Source organism: Mastigoproctus giganteus, chromosome 10 (genome assembly GCF_048544385.1).
Source record: "Mastigoproctus giganteus isolate SK-2022 chromosome 10, ASM4854438v1, whole genome shotgun sequence".
Classification (NCBI taxonomy): domain Eukaryota; kingdom Metazoa; phylum Arthropoda; class Arachnida; order Uropygi; family Thelyphonidae; genus Mastigoproctus; species Mastigoproctus giganteus.
Genome location: NC_143584.1, coordinates 93,929,619 through 93,944,233, shown reverse-complemented (window position 1 = coordinate 93,944,233; position 14,615 = coordinate 93,929,619). Strand labels below are relative to the sequence as shown.

Below are 14,615 nucleotides of genomic sequence, written 5' to 3'. Positions count from 1 at the left end.
CATCCTTCTATCCATCTAAGGATTTTCCCAGTGTGATTCCAACCTGTTCCAGCTTATAAAGCAGCCGCTCATGTGGGACTGAGTCAAAAGCTTTGCTGAAATCTAAATAAACAATGTCGAAATTATTCCCTAAATCCAGCTCATGACTGACCCTTTCAAAATAGCAAACCAGATTTGTTAAACATGATTTTCCCTTTACAAAACCATGCCGAGTATCCTTGAGCATTTCAATTCGATCCAAATGATCCTGAATTCCACCCTTGATCATTGTCTCCATGATTTTCCCTACTACTGAAGTCAGACCGACAGGTCGATAATTTCCAATTTCACTTCTAGAGCCACCCTTATGTATGGGAGATACATTGGCACTTTTCCAATCCAAGGGAATCTCACCAGAGTCTAGTGATGCTTGCATAATTAGCCTCAGTGGTTCAATGCACTCGCTTGCTGCCTCCCTTAAGATTATAGGGTATATTCCATCAACACCAGGAGCCTTACTGGTGTGTAGGCTCGAAAGTTTTTTCATTAAATAATCTTGCGAAATTTCAGTATCATTAATTACATATTTTTCAACTTCGCTCCCACAATTTCCCATTGCCACAAAAGGTTTTTCATTTGTAAATATCGATGCAAAATAACTGTTGAGTTCATCTGCAACGGCAGCTGGTGTATTTAATACTATCCCCTTTTCCTTACGTAAAGGTCCGATCTGGTTTGTCCTGCTCTTCTTGGCATTTATATAGGTGAAGAATTCTTTATCCCCCCTCTTTCATCTGTTTGCTAGTGATTTCTCATAAACTGCCTTTGCCTGTCAAACCTTTTCTGTGGCTCTATTACCCATCACCTTGTAGCTGTTATAGGCTTCAGTACTTTTACTCTGTAACCTTTCCATGCTACCTTTTTCTGCTCAAGTAATGTGGCAACTTCACTATTCATCCAACTTGGAACCCTCCTTGTGGAGTATTTTTTTTAATGGTAAATATGCATTCAAGGCATCTGTGATTAATGTTTTAAAAGCATACCACAGTTCAATTGCATTCGTTCTCTGTGCGATATCTACCCAGTTAATAGAGGTTATGTAGCACCTTAAGGCATCGTAATTTCCTTTTCTGAAATTAAAACCCATTCCTTTGCCTTTTACTTCTGCTACCTCTCTTGTCATCATCCACCGTAGAACTCCGTGATCACTTCCTGCTACTGGTTCCTCTACTGTCAGCCCTGTTATGTCATCTGATTCATGTGTGATGATGAGGTCTAGGATATTCTTTTCTCTAGTACTTTCCCTGACATGTTGATACAAATAACAGTCATCTAGTTGATTTAAAAATTTTGTTCCCCATGTCGAGTTTCCTTCCCATTTACTCCAATCAGCTAGAGGCAAATTGAAATCACCCATAATAAGACATTGACGCTTACTTGCCCATTCCATTTGCATGTAGAGTCTTTTGTCATAATCTTCACAATCACCTGGTCTGTAGATTACTCCTACTCGCATTATACCTTTGTTTCCAACTATCTCACACTATACAGACTCTATACTAGCATGTGAAATGTCTGAATCTGGGAAAGCTATTGTCGCACTCAGGCTTCTTCTGATAAGAAGCATTACCCCACCACCACTTCTTCCTAAATACATTATACAAGCTATACTGAAACTCATCATCCCCAATTTCCGGGTGGCACCACGTCTCTGTAAGCCCTGTTATGTCCGCTTTACTTGTTTTAACCAGCAATTCGCTCATTTTATTGACGACACTTCTAACGTTACTGTATAAACAATTAAGATTTACAGTTCTTGTATATTTAACAACTCTAACACAACCCTTGAAGTTTTTTAGGCTCTCTTCCCTGATATTAACTACCCGCTCACGTGAAACATTTCTGCCCCCTGAACATCTAGATAATACGTCCAGTTGGGGTAGCAGATAAGAACTCTTAAGGTATGTGCAAGAGTTACTTTGACCAATATTATCAGATAAATGCATGTCAGTATTACCTACGTCCCCCCTAGCTAGCAGTTTCCCTGCACCTTTAAGGCATCCTCAGTAATACTGGCAAAAACTTTTGCACCACCTTTGTTTAAGTGTATCCCGTCTCTACAAAACAAATTTCTTCTACCTACAAGTGTGGGCCATGCTGATGAAATTTACCCCCTAAAGCCTTGCAGATTCCTTCAAGTCTTGAGTTAATCCACAAGGGCTCTTAACATATAATCCCTCCTATCGTGTCTGGGCAGAATTGCAGACACATAGACATTATGGCCTAGCTCGCAGCATTTCCTAAGCATGGTCCTGTATTTTACCAACAAATCGTCAGATCGTGTACGTTTAATATCATTAGTCCCCACATGAATAATAATATTCTCTTTACCCCCTTTAAAATCTGACAATCAAAGTTGCCCGATGCAGAAATTTAGATCCACCGTCGATCTGCCCAGGCGTAAAGCCATACTGTTCCTCGGCCATCCTATTTTCAATCATTCCTCTTATCTTCTGATCTAACACTCTCTCATACAGCTTACATGTGATGTCAGTGTGATGCCTCTATAATTGTAACACTTTTTCCTGTTCGCCTTCTTGAACAATGGAATGATCAAACCTTCTTTCCAATCCTTCGGCACCTGTGTCTCATCATCTCAGATCTTACTGAACAGTCTGTGTATGTCCATGCTATCCCTGCCTCTCCTATAGCCTTCAGCATCTCTCCATTTATCTCATCCATACCAGCAGACTTACCTGTCGATGTATTTCCATGCCTGCACTACATCATTCCACGTCAACTCTGTCTGCTCTCTCTCTCTCTCTCTCTCTCTCTCTCTCTCTCTCTCTCTCTCTCTCTCTCTCTCTCTCTCTCTCTCTCCGTATCTTCTCTTCTATGATCAACCTGCCTTTTTACCTTTTGCTGGCTGTCCTGCATGTGCAACAGATTTTTCAAAATACTTCCATGTATCTCTTATTCTTTCATCCTTGGTTATTAGGTTCTCAATCTCATCCATCAAGTTGTTGTTATTTGGTTTTTAGGAGCATTAGCAACTAAGGCCATATTGCTCCGGGGATATGCGGTGGTAATTCCCTGACCTTTCCGCATCCTCCGTATTTGGTGGTCACGGGCTCGAACCCCGGTCTATTCAAGAAGTGTGTGCTACGCACTGTTGCTCCTGCCCACCTGGCTACGGAGGTGCCTATCCATCAAGTATTTGCTCTGTTCACCCTCTCTTCTTCTATTCCTCACCATACCATACCATACAGCGTCTTTTTATTACCGTTGATATCTTGTCATAGAGTTTCACTCCACTCTTCCAACCAGTCTTCTCTCCTCATTAACTATCCTCTTACCCTCTCTCTTCACGGCTTTATATCTTGCTTTATTTTCATCATTTCTGTTCTGAAAGTAGGTCCTGAATGCATTATTCTTGATTTTCACAGCCTCTATCATTCCACCATGGGGTTTCTTTCCATCTCCTTCTATTGCTTGTCCTTCCACAAACCTGCTCTGTCAGAAGTTAAACTAACAGGTTTGTAATTACTTGTGTCACCCTTTGTGAATTGGGGATACATTTACACATCTCCAGTTCATCTTGTACTCTCTTGTGTCCATCTTGCACATCTTGTATTCATCAGTCATTAGGCTCATAGCACATTGCTTATGTCACACCAAACTGATTCATCATTGCATTGTCCACCCATGTCAACTGAATGCTTTAGATTTTGTGTTTCTTACCATCAACATTACCCTTCTTATCCTGTCTGTACATGTTGTACTCCCCAACCTTGCATAACATGGTATTTTTGAACTTTGGTTCAGGGAAAACCCTGCTATTATGTTGGTTAAGTTTTCAACATTTCCATTCTTTTTTTTTTTTTTTTTTTTGTGAATTCCTGCTGTTGACTGGCTAGTCGTTAGGGAAAAAAAAAATCGTTGGCAATTCCCGTATTTTAATCATTACAATGAATTTTGAAAAAAATTGATTCTGAATCGATTGCAGTGATGGACGCATGGAAACGTTTTTCATTTGTGGACTGTATCGGAATCATAGCTTTATCGCTCAAAGAAGTAAAACTGTAACATTTAAATGTATATTGAGAAAATGTATGGCAAGAGTCAGTTCATTCAGGAAATATGGTCAAACCAGCAGAAAACGGAATCAGTGTGATAGTAGGACTTGATAAGTCACTAGGAGGGTAATGTTTTGATGATATGATTGTTGAAGACGTTCAAGAATTACTAGTAGAAAAAGAGGCTAGTGAAGTGGATTTGGTGGAAATGGCATTGGAGATAATCCAAATCAATTCAGAAGATGATAGTGCAGATGAAGTTCCAAATTTTACACTAAAACTTAGCTGAGCAATTAGAATGTTAGTTTTTGAATGCAGATACGTCGACTGAAAGGAGCACAAAGATAAAAAGTATTAAGGCTGGTCTGTTATGCAGGATTGTCTTGTTCGTTATTATGGCATGGTCCCAGTATAGTCTGTGAGTAGAGGCCCCTAGTATGGCCCAAGGCACATATTTGTAATACAGTAAACTTTCTTTGATCAGCTGGTATTTTTGCGCTAGCTTCTGATGTATTATTCTGGCCACCCGGCCATGAGAGTATACTCCATCTGGGTGATCACCCTTCATCCTACAGTGATGTGCTGAATTGTTTCTGGGGTGAGGTGGCATCAACGACATGTGTCATTTGTTACTCCGGGGTCCTTGGTAATGTATTTCTTGTAGTTCCTGGTTTTGATAAACTGATCTTGGATGGTGATCATGAATCCTTCCTTTTGTGAGCCAAGCATTGGAAGCCATCCTATATATGCAGTCTTAATGGAGGTTATTGTAGTGTCTTCCATGGATTGTCTTATTCGACCAGCTTTCTTTGTTTCTTCTGTCTGTGTTAGTGTGGTCTCCTTATTGAGTGTTGTGTGCCATTTGTGTGTCTTTCTTATGGCTTAATAGATTGGTGCTGTATTTTCCTGGAAGTAATCCCACAAGTTCTTAATTGCCTTCTCTTGTTCAGTGAGGTCAGTCAATCCCCTCCGTCCTTTATGGGCTATGGTCAGTCTCTTGATGGCCAATTTCAGGTGGTGGTGGTGGCAACTCTCAGTCATTATTATCATTAAATGTCGTCATCTCCTCCAGCTCGGTGCTGGTCCAGTCTGTGAGCCTGAAGGAGTACGTTAGTACTGGGACTGTAAAAGTGTTTATGGCTGTGACCATGTTCCTGCCATTTAGTTTTGATTTTAGCAGGCTTCTCAGCCTCTGAGAAGTATTTCTCAGTCGGGTGGGCCTGCATCATCCCCAAATATTTGTATGTCACTCCCTCTGTCATGGCTTCAATCTCTTCAATGGTCTTTAGCTGGTGGTTTTGTCTGACTAGATGTCCTTGATGTAATCCACAGGTCTAATGGAGTCACTGGTTAAAGATGCATTGCAGGATCATCTAGACAAGACTGCAACAATAATTCAGACACAGCATGGGTTTGTTAAGGGAAAGTCTTGTCTGACAAATTTGATAGGATATTATGATGTGGTTACAAAGGAACTGGATGCAAAAAATAATTTTGATATCATATATTTCGATTTCAGGAAAGCTTTTGACACTGTTGCGCATGGAAGACTATTGTACAAATTGGAGCAGAATGGTATTATGGGTAAGTTGCTACAATGGATAAAAGGATGGTTAAGTGCGAGAAGACAGAGAGTGGTAATCAATGGGTGCTGCTCTTCGTGGACTAATGTTATTAGTGGAGTCCCACAGGGTTCGGTGTTAGGTCCAATGTTGTTTTGTATATTTATCAATGATATTGATGAAGGTATATCAGGCTTAATGTTGAAGGTTGCAGATGATACAAAGGTTGGCAGGGTTGTTAATGACAGTAATGGCAGTGTGCTACTGCAACAGGATCTAGATAATTTGGGCAGATGGGCTAAGAAGTGGCAACTGAAGTTTAACCTTGACAAATGCAAAGTACTGCATATGGTTAGAAGTAACCCCAGAGAAACGTACCAACTGTGTGGTACTACACTTAAGGTGGTAGAAAATGAAAAAGACCTGGGAGTAATTGTGCAGGCAGATATGAAGTTTTCTGAGCAATGCACACAGGCTGCTAGGGCAGGTCATGGGGTTTTGTCAATGATATATAGGAATTTTGCTAGCAGGGAAAAGGAGGTGATTAACCCTCTGTATAAGGCAATGGTCAGGCCACGCCTTGAGTACTGCGTGCAGGTCTGGAGGCCTCATTTTAGGAAGGATGTAAATTTACTTGAACGTGTACAGAGAAGGGCAACACGATTGGTGAGGGGAATGAAGGGATCCTCTTACCAAGAGAGGCTTAAGTTCGGCAAATTGCAGTGGCTGGAGACTAGGCACCTGTGCGGTGATCTGATTGAGGTATATAAGGCCTTGAATGGGTTGAGCACGCTGAATTCTGATGGGATCCTTCCACTTGTTCAGATTACGAACCTAAGGGGGCATAAATTCAAATTAAGAAAGGACAGATGTAGAATAGATGTGCGGAAATTTGCCTTTAGCCAGTGGGTGGTTAATTGCTGGAACAAACTTCCATCTGTCATTGTGGAAGTTGATAGGTTGAATAAATTTAAGGAGGAACTGGACAGGCATTTGGAGGGAATGGTGTGATTTTTTTTTTTTTTTTTGGCTGATGCTGCATAAGCTCATACGTTTGCTTTCTTGCATCACATGCCACTACTACTACTACTTGCATTTGTCTAGGCCAAATTAACGTCCTGATGTCAGTGCTGAACCCTTCAGTGATCTGTAGTAGCTATTGGAGTTGATTTTCAGTTGAAGCATAGTTTGATATCAGCCATATACATCAGGTGAGAGAGTGTACAGGTTCTTCCTTCCTTCTTTAAGGGTATATCTGTTCTTAGCATTAGTAAAGGCGCATGATGCAAGAAAGCAAGCTTATATAACATCAGCAAAAAAAACCTTTCCATTTCACCCATACACTCGCTCCAAATGTTTGTCTAGTTCTGCCTTGAATCTATTTAAGTTATCAACTTCTACAACAACAGATGGAAATTTGTTTCAGCAATCAACCACCTGCTGGCTAAAACTTCTGCACATCTATCCTACAATTTTCTCTCCTCAATTTGAATTTATGTCCTCTCAAGTGATTATTCTGTGCAAGAGGAAGAATCCCATCAGCATTGAGCATACTCAAACCATTCAAACCTCGCTTGTGCAGAGTCTCCAGACATTGTAATATGCAAAACTTAGCCTTTCTTCATAAGAGCAACTCTTTGTTCCATTCGGTAATCTTGTTGTCCTTCTCTGTACTCGTTCCGGCAACTCTACATCCTTCTTAAAATGAGGCCTCCAGACCTGTATATAGTACTCAAGGTGTGGACTGACCATTGCCTTATACAGAGGGACAATCACCTCCTTTTCCCTGCTAGCAAAATTCCTGTATATCATTGACAAGACACCATGAGCTACTCTTGCAGACCATCTGCACTGCTCAGAAAACTTCATATCTGCTTGCACAATTACCCCAGGTCCTTTTCATTCTCTACCACTGTCTATGTAGTACTACACAGTTGATATGTTACTCTGGGGTTACTGCTTCCCATGGCGCCTCCGTAGCCAGGTGGGCAGGAGCAGCAGTATGTAGCACACGCTTCTTGATTACACCGGGGTTCGAGCCCGTGACTACGAAATACGGAGGATGCGGAAAGGTCAGGAAATGACCACCGCATATCCCCGGAGCAACATGGCCTTAGTTGCTAATGCTCTTAAAAAAAAAAAAAAAAATTGACTGTTAAACTTCAGTTCCCACCTCTCAGCCCATCTGCTCAACTTTTGTAGATCGTGTTGCAGCAGCATACTGTCATTAGTATCATTATCAACAATGCCGACCTTTGTATCGTCTGCAAACTTGGACATTAAGTCTGATATACCATCATCAGTATCATTGATAAATACAGAAAACAACAACGGACTCAATGCTGAACCCTGGGGGACTCCACTAATAACATTAGTCCACAAAGAGCAGTGTCCATTGATTTACGACTCTGTCTTCTCCCACTCAACCATTCCTTTATTCATAGCAGCAATTTACCTCCAATGCCACACTGCTCCAATTTGTGCAGCAGTATCAAAACCCTTTCTAAGATCCAAATATATGATATCAAAGTTATTCCCTGCATCCAGTTCCTCTGTGACCACATCATAGTATCCCATCAAATTGGTCAGACAAGACTTCCCCTTAATAAAACCATGCTGTGTCCGAGCTATAACTGAAGTCTTGTCTAGATGATCCTACAGTGCTTCTTTAATCATTGCTTCCATTAATTTCCCTGGAACAGAAGTTAAAATAACAGGTCTTTAATTACTTGTGTCACATTTGCACATCTCCAGCCCATCCTTAACTCCCCTGAGTCCAAGGAAGCTCTCATAATTATGGCTAAGGGTTTTCTTACTTCCATTGCTGCCTCCTTTAGTATAACTGGATAGACTCCATCCACCCCAGGTGCTTTTGTTATGTTTATTTTCAACAATTTCTCCTCCACTTCGGAGAAATTATTACAAAAGTAATAATTAGTTATTATTACAAAGTCATTACAAAATCATTCACTTCTGGCATTCCCCTCCCTGAATAACTCCTCATGTGTGAATGTAGATGCAAAATATTCATTTAGTTTGTTAGCTACCTGAGCAGGATCATCAACAGTTGAACCATCGATATCAAGTGAACCAATCTGATTCATCCCCTTCCTTCTAGAATTTACATAAGTAAAGAACTCTTTGTTGTTTTTCTTTGCATTATTTGCCAAAAAGTTCTCGTAATCTGTCTTTTTCTGCCTAACCTCCTTTGTGACTTGGTTAAAGACCAGCTTATATCTATCATGGGCTTCTGTGTCACCTGTTAATTTATATGTATCACATGCATTTTTCTTCTCTGCCACATGTCTCATTAGTTCATCTGACATCCATTTTGGCCTAAACCCTGAACAATATTTCTTAGTTGGTATGAAAAGCCTAGTAGCTTCTAAGATTAATTCTTTAAATGCTTTTAAATCATTTTGAATTTACTGTTGGTAACATTATCAGTTGGTTCCATCGTATAGAATTTAAATATTGTCTCAGACCATCATAGTCACCTTTACGAAAGCAAAAACCCTTTCCCCGATGTTAGTTACCTGTTTGAGTTAATCCAACTTTAGCACACTGTGATCACTGCCACCTAGTGGTTCCTTTATTTGCAGATGCTTAATGCATGAAGAATCACTACTGATAAACAGATCAAGAGTATTACTCACTCTAGTTGCCTCCCGAACATGCTGCTGTAGAAAACAATCCAATAAATCCACAAAAGCCTTGCCAGTGTGTGAATGACCAAATCTCAAAATCCAGTCAATATCTGGGAAATTAAAATTACTGGCCCACTCTCTATTTCTCTGTACAGCTGTTTATTGTACTCATCAGAGTCATCAGGCCTATAACACACTCCTACTCTCAATTTTGCTTTCCCAGTGCTATGTCATACCAAACTGATTCTTCACTGCACTGTCCAGCCATGTTGACTGGATGCTTACTTGGATTTTGTGTTTCTTAACCAATAGCATAACTCCACCTCCCTTCCTATCCTGTCTATCCTTCCTGTACACACTGTACTCCTCAAATTTCAATTCTGCATTCCTTATATCTGTGTGACACCATGTCTCTGATATCCCAACAATATATGCCTTTGATGTTTTGACCAACACCTCAAATTCATCAAATTCATTTACCAAACTCCTAGCATTGGTGTACACACAAGTATACATGCACTTGTTCCTATTCTTAGCTACCCTAAAATAGCCTATGTATTTACTTGTTCTGGAATCCCTTCTCCCTTGTTTTCTAGGCTGTTGCTGCTCATTCCAATAGAAGCATTGCAAGAATCACTTTCATCTCTGCCAGCGGCTACTATTAATCTATTAGTCCGTGTAACCTCCTAAGCTAGCAGGTTTCCGACCCATCTCACGCTGCCTCAATAGCATCAGCATATTCTTGCAGTCTCTCCTGTTAACATAGACCAGGCTGAGAAAAATTCTACCCCTTGAGCCTTGCACAGTCTCTCCATCTCAAAACTGATCAACAAGGCTCTCATCATATACTCCCTCCTATTGTGTTTGGGCAGAATTCAGACACTTTCAAATTCAACCCTAACTCACTACTTGCTGTTATTGAGCATTGTGGACAGTGGATTGAGTGCTACTCGGAACCATACATGGTGGACTCAGGACATATCCCTGGAAGATTCTTCTTGTTGGTTGTAGGAGGTGTGTCAGGTTGACTGTAGCTGTTCAGTGTCTCTATCAGCAGCTGTGGGGCATGGAGTCGAAGGCCTTGCAGTAATCGATGTAGGCTATGTACAAGTTGTGGTGCTTCTTATATTCTTGGTCCATAGCCACTGCATCGGTGATCAGTTTCTCTTTGCATCCATTGCTCATCTGCGTTACATCCCTTCTACCCAGCTATGATGTTCTGGCTTTCTAAGTTTGTTTGTTTGTTCTTTGGAGCATTATTAACTAAGGCCATATTGCTCCGGGGATATGCGGAGGTAATTCCCTGACCTTTCCGCATCCTCCGTATTTGGTGGTCACGAGCTCGAACCCCAGTCTAATCAAGAAGCGTGTGCTGCTTTCTAAGTGGCCTGATATCTTCTTGGTTATGCAGCTGGTCAGGATCTTGTAGGCGATTGTTGAGTGACAACTGATCAGTCTGTACTTTGCTCAGTTTATGGTTTTGTTGTCCTTAGCCTTCAGATAAGTGATTCCTTGAGTCAGAGACTGGAACTGTGTCAGGGTGTCTTATCATCGTGGTGAACTGCTCCACAGCGGAGATGGAGGAAACCCCTGGTGCCGTGAGACAACTAACTCTAACACACTGAACTGCTCCACTGTGTCTGAGAAAAATTCTACCCCTTGAGCCTTGCACAATCTCTCCATCTCCAAACTGATCAACAAGGCTCTCATCATGTACTCCCTCCTATTGTGTCTGGGCAGAATTCAGACACTTTCATCAAATTCAACCCTAACTCACTACTTGCTGTTATTAAGCGTTGTGGACAGTGTGTGCAGCTGAACTTCATGTTCTTATTATTTATATGTTTATTTTTGATTATATTATTATTATTATTAGTTTTTTTTTTTTTTTTTGATTGGCGCAGGAAAAAATCTGTTGCTTCCTTGCACTATATTACTAATACTAATCCAGGAATAGTTTCCCCTCTGGTTCAGAATTCTTTCGAGTTTGCAGTGGGTGTAATATGGTTTTAATCTTGCTGTGATATCTCGATCTATCGGGTGGATCAGCATCTCATCTACACCTATAGCATTATTACACCGAGACAACTATGTTACATTTTCAGCATCCTTCATTTACAGTTTCACTATTTATTTGCAAATAATGGAAAAACTGCAATAGTTTAAGTAGCTATTGTACAAAGACAACTTGCAAATAATCATAACCACAAATATTGAGAATGTACCATGCTTAAAAAAGGAATAGATTTCTGTGTTGCGGGATCATATGTGCTATATAACCTGGTACTCTAATAATAGGGCTACTGGATAATATTTGTCAATAGCAAATAATTACATATGACTATGCTTGCCATAACTTCCAGTGGTCAGATATGAAACATTTTTTCTGATGTTAGCTGAATGGTCCACCTCACTTTGCATGGTAACTAAACTTTTCAAACTCTGTATTCCTTAAATTTTTAGGTTTTTTTTTTTTTTTTGTTTGGTATTTCCAAACAAGAAAATTTTGGGAGTATCAACATATTATACAGTATTATTCAAAAGGAAGCAAACACAACAAACAATTCAGCAGAAGATAAGTGGTATCATATATGTTGTTTGTGCTTAATTACATCAGTATTTGAGGGATAATTTCTGATGTAATTTATGCAAGGTACAAAATGAGAGCAGCAGTTTTGCATACTTTTCATTTATACTGCTGTGTACAATGCGACACGGAGTTGTCCATAAACTTCTGAAAACATATAAGCACCAACCCATAATACATTTTAATTAATTGAATAATGTGTGTTTTAAGTAGCAGAAATATAATCACAACCAAACAACTTACAAATTCACAGTGGCATCTGTTAAATTCTCTGTATAGTGTTGCAGTGAAAAGCAGAATATGATTTCAGATAACTTTTTTTCTCTCCCTACTATAATAAGGAAAGCTGGAGCTTCACTGGTTATAGAGTTGTTATTCTTTGTCATATGTGATAGCTCCATTTCCCATAATAATGATGCATTAGTAGGCAGCAGGTAATTGTGACAAGACATGAATTTCAAAATGTTTCTTGTGTAAACACAAAAATTTTAGAACAGTGCTGCAGAAAATACTTGGCACTATTCTAAAAATTTTAGGTAACTTGGCATCCAGGAATTGTTGGATTTAGATGCTATATCATACTTTTTATGTACATTTCCATTATCAAGGTGTAGAGACAAAGTATAATACTCTAATTGTCCTCGAAAAATGCTTGTATTTATTAAACAAGACAACAATGAGAATAAAATGGTACTTGAAAATTAAAGTGCTTTGTTGCTGATTTTTCTGTCATTTATAATCACTAAGAGATTACTGTGTAATAACTGATTATACATATATGTCATGGTGATATCTCTTAAGGTTATACAGAGAGTTGTTTTCATGCTCGTAGATTTTATTCACAATGTAATTAATATTTCTGTTATTGCCCCACGTGAGACTTTTTCTGTTACAGCTTTAAACAGTTATGAACATAATTATCACTGCATTCACCTAATAATTGTCATATAACACAATATTCTGTTCTAATTCATAGTGTAATGTAATGTTTTATATGAAATTGATAATACTTGGTTCTCTCTTTTGTAGCATATGGTGCAGACACAGATGACATCATCCTTCCCTGCATATACATCAGGTACAGACCAGACACAATCCTCAACCCAGCTACGGTCGGACATAAAGGAAGTACCCAGTTTCTCATCTCCTGTTATAACCAGTAATGGTGTAGAACAGCAAACAGTATGTTTCTGTTTATATATATATATTATTATTATTAGTATGCATAATAGGTTAGATTTTAGCTTATAGTTTAATGAATACTTATGTGCAACGTTAATGCCATTGTAATTATGCCAATTGGACATTATACGTGACTGTATATATATGTGAGCGTATGTGTTTTTTCCTTTTTAATGTCGCATTGACATATTGTGCATACAAATCTGGTAATCAAGTTAGCCCAACTAGGTTATCTTAATTCAGCATGGCCTATACATATTAATTTTAAGAAGTATATTACTATATGATAATGAATTTTTCATTACACTTTTCTGATGAATTTTCATTACCTTCAGCTAAAATTATGTTTAAGTCAATACTAATTTTAAATAACAATACATTTACATATATTATAATATAGAACATTCCATCACGTGGCCGTCAATCCCCTACTTCTTCGGGGGCTTTGAGTGGATTGACAGCCCATCTGATGTAATGTCTCATACCTACCCGTTTCTGTTGTCCCTATACCAGTTTTGCCTTTTTGCTATATTAATTTAACTATCAAATTTACATTTTAAATTTAAAATATTTCATTTACTTATTTTTATTTTAGTTTGAATTTTTGCTGTGATATCCCCTATCACAGCAAACTGTGATAAGGGATATCACAACAAAAATTCAAATTAAATTAAAATAAGTAAATGAAATATTTTAAATTTAAAATGTAAATTTGATAATTTAATTTCTGTAAATTTGAAAGTTAAATTAATATGGCAAAACTGGTATAGGGACAACAGAAACGGGTAGGTATGAGACATTACATCAGATGGGCTGTCAATCCACTCAAAGCCCTCAAAGAAGTAGGGGATTGATGGCCACGTGATGGAATGTTCTATATTATAATATATGCAAATGTATTGTTATTTAAAATTAGTATTGACTTAAACATAATTTTAGGTGAGGGTGAAGGTAATGAAAATTCATCAGTAAAGTGTAATGAAAAATTCATTATTATATAGTAATATACTTCTTAAAATTAATATGATAGTATGAATCAGAGCTGTAATACTCAATATGTTCTACGTTGATAATGATATTAGTAAATTAATAAGAGGAGTTTACCTCAATATATAGTACGTGGAACACTTCCGTATGATACCCTCCAGAAATAAAACGGAAAAAACGAAAAAATCGACAACTTACCGGTACATTAAAGTAAAATATAAATAATTAAAGTAAATTATAAATAATTAAATAATCAATTTAACACAATTCAAAATCAATTCAAAACAATTAAAATTCAAATTAACGCAATTAAAAGAAGCTAACGAAAATATTCAAAATCGTTTTGAATATTTTCATTAGCTTCTTTTAATTGCGTTAATTTGAATTTTAATTGGTTTTGAATTGTGTTAAATTGATTATTTAATTATTTATAATTTACTTTAATTATTTATATTTTACTTTAATGTACCGGTAAGTTGTCGATTTTTTCGTTTTTTCCGTTTTAATTTCTGGAGGGTATCATACGGAAGTGTTCCACGTACTATATATTGAGGTAAACTCCTCTTATTAATTTATTAAAATTAATATGTATAGG

General features: G+C 38.2%; 1 protein-coding gene across 4 annotated transcripts in view; it reads left to right on the top strand.

Annotated features, from left to right (window-relative positions):
• Positions 1-14,615, top strand: part of LOC150079162 (RNA binding protein fox-1 homolog 3-like) — a 468,684-nt gene that overhangs the window by 195,472 nt on the left and 258,597 nt on the right. For all 4 annotated transcript variants that reach the window (XM_090383522.1, XM_090383524.1, XM_090383521.1 and 1 more), the window contains one exon: positions 12,881-13,033. In XM_090383522.1, the coding sequence (XP_090239648.1) occupies positions 12,881-13,033 (153 nt within the window). The remainder of the gene's footprint in view (positions 1-12,880; positions 13,034-14,615) is intronic.